This window comes from Aplysia californica, unplaced genomic scaffold (genome assembly GCF_000002075.1).
Source record: "Aplysia californica isolate F4 #8 unplaced genomic scaffold, AplCal3.0 scaffold01011, whole genome shotgun sequence".
Lineage (NCBI taxonomy): Eukaryota > Metazoa > Mollusca > Gastropoda > Aplysiida > Aplysiidae > Aplysia > Aplysia californica.
Window position 1 is genome coordinate 4,731 of NW_004798281.1, and position 1,709 is coordinate 6,439.

At 41.1% G+C, this 1,709-nt stretch overlaps 1 protein-coding gene across 1 annotated transcript in view; it reads left to right on the plus strand.

Moving 5' to 3' along the window:
* Positions 1 to 114: 114 nt before the first annotated feature.
* LOC101862983 overlaps positions 115 to 1,709 on the plus strand; it is a gene marked incomplete in the record, with an annotated part of 11,204 nt that continues 9,609 nt past the window's right edge. The window contains 1 exon segment of the mRNA XM_013089663.2: positions 115 to 962. Coding sequence (XP_012945117.1) covers positions 820 to 962 — 143 coding nt within the window.

The window sequence follows — 1,709 nt, forward strand, 5'->3', positions numbered from 1 at the left end:
GTATTTTATCTGGGGGGGGTTTTGTGTTTATATTTATTTTGTTTTTGTTTTTCTTGTGTTAAGTAGAGCTACTACATGGTGGTTTTTTTTTGTTTTTTCTGCTTCAAGGGTGTATAAAGGTCTATGGTTTTTCTCTCATATTTTCAGATTGTTGACAGAGGGGACGTAGGACTTCTCTAAAAAAAAAAAGAACGAACATATTTTCTGAAAATCGGACTATTACTTGTGCATTCCAGGACTGAAACGTGATTGACCTATTAAGTTGTGATTTTTACACATGAAAAGAAAATTTGTTTGGTTAACTTTGGTCCAGACTTTTAGCTGTGCCATTTTGGTTTTGATATAACCTGGAAAAGACTTCGTATCATCGTATCCTCATATTGTTTGATGTACCTGGAAGAAGCAATAATTTCACATTATATAGTTTGATGAACCGAGAAAGAAACAACTTGATACCAACCCCACATATTTTGATGCAGTGCCCGGATTACCCTACGCCACAGTTTTTCTCACACGTTGGATCTGATGCTGCAACTACTGGCTCCTGCTAACTAGCGAGCTTTAATTTAGTGGACGTCCATTCCTCATCATCATCATCGTTGTCGTCGTCGATTTTTCATCGTCGGCGTAGTCGTCGACTTTCCATCGTCGGCGTGAACTTTTCATCGTCGTTTTGGACTTTTCATCGTCGTCGTCGACTTTTCATCGTCGTTGTGAACTTTTCATCGTCGTTGTGGACTTTTTCATCGTCGTTGTGGACTTTTCATCGTCGTTTTCGTGTCTTTCACTATCGTCGTTCCCGTCACTGCTGTGTCCGAGATGGGGTCCAGAGGTAGATGGATACTGGTCAGCCTGCTGCTGAGGAGTCTGGTGCTGTTGGTCGGGGTTCAGAGCACGGCGATCACGTCTGACTCCTCACAGGGGACGTGCACCGTGAAGGGGAGAGTTTTCACGCAGAGAAAGTGAGTAGTTGATGTTGTTGTTGGTGGTGTTGGTTTTGTTGTGGTTGCTGTTGTTGTTGTTTTTGGTGTTGTTGTTGTTGCTGGTGGTGGTGGGGGTGGGGGTGGTGTTTGTTGTTGTTGTTGTTGTTGTTGTTGTTGTTGTTGTAAAGGGGAGAGTGTTCACACAGAGAAAGTGAGTAGTTGGAGGTGGGGGTGGTTTTGTTGTTGTTGTTGTTGTTTTGTTGTTGTTGTTGTTGGTGGTGGTGGCTGTTGTTGTTGTTGTTGTGTGGATATTGTTGTTGTTGTTGTTATAAAGGGGAGAGTGTTTACACTGAGTAAGTGAGTAGTTGTTGGTGGTAGTGGGTGTGATGGGGGTGTGGTTGTTGGTGTTGTTGTCGTTACTTTGTTGGTTTTTACATTTTTGTTGTTATTGTTTTTGTTTTTGTTACATTTTTGTTTTTATATTACTTTTGTTGTTGTTGTTGTAAAGGGGGAGTGGTCACGGAGAGTGTTGATCGTGATGATGATGTTTTCGAGGGAGGGGGTCTTCATTCACGCAGAAGTTAGCAGTGTTGTTGTTGTTGCTGTTGTAATTTATGACTTGACATTGTTTTGTCGTTGTTCTTTTTATTATTGTTTTCATTATTGCTTGCTACGTTGGTTGTTGTTGTTTTGTTGGTTTTTAAAAATACTTTGTGGATTCAGTTCAGTTTCAGATCACATTGTCTCTCTCTCTCTCTCTCTCTCTCTCTCTCTCTCTCTCTCTCT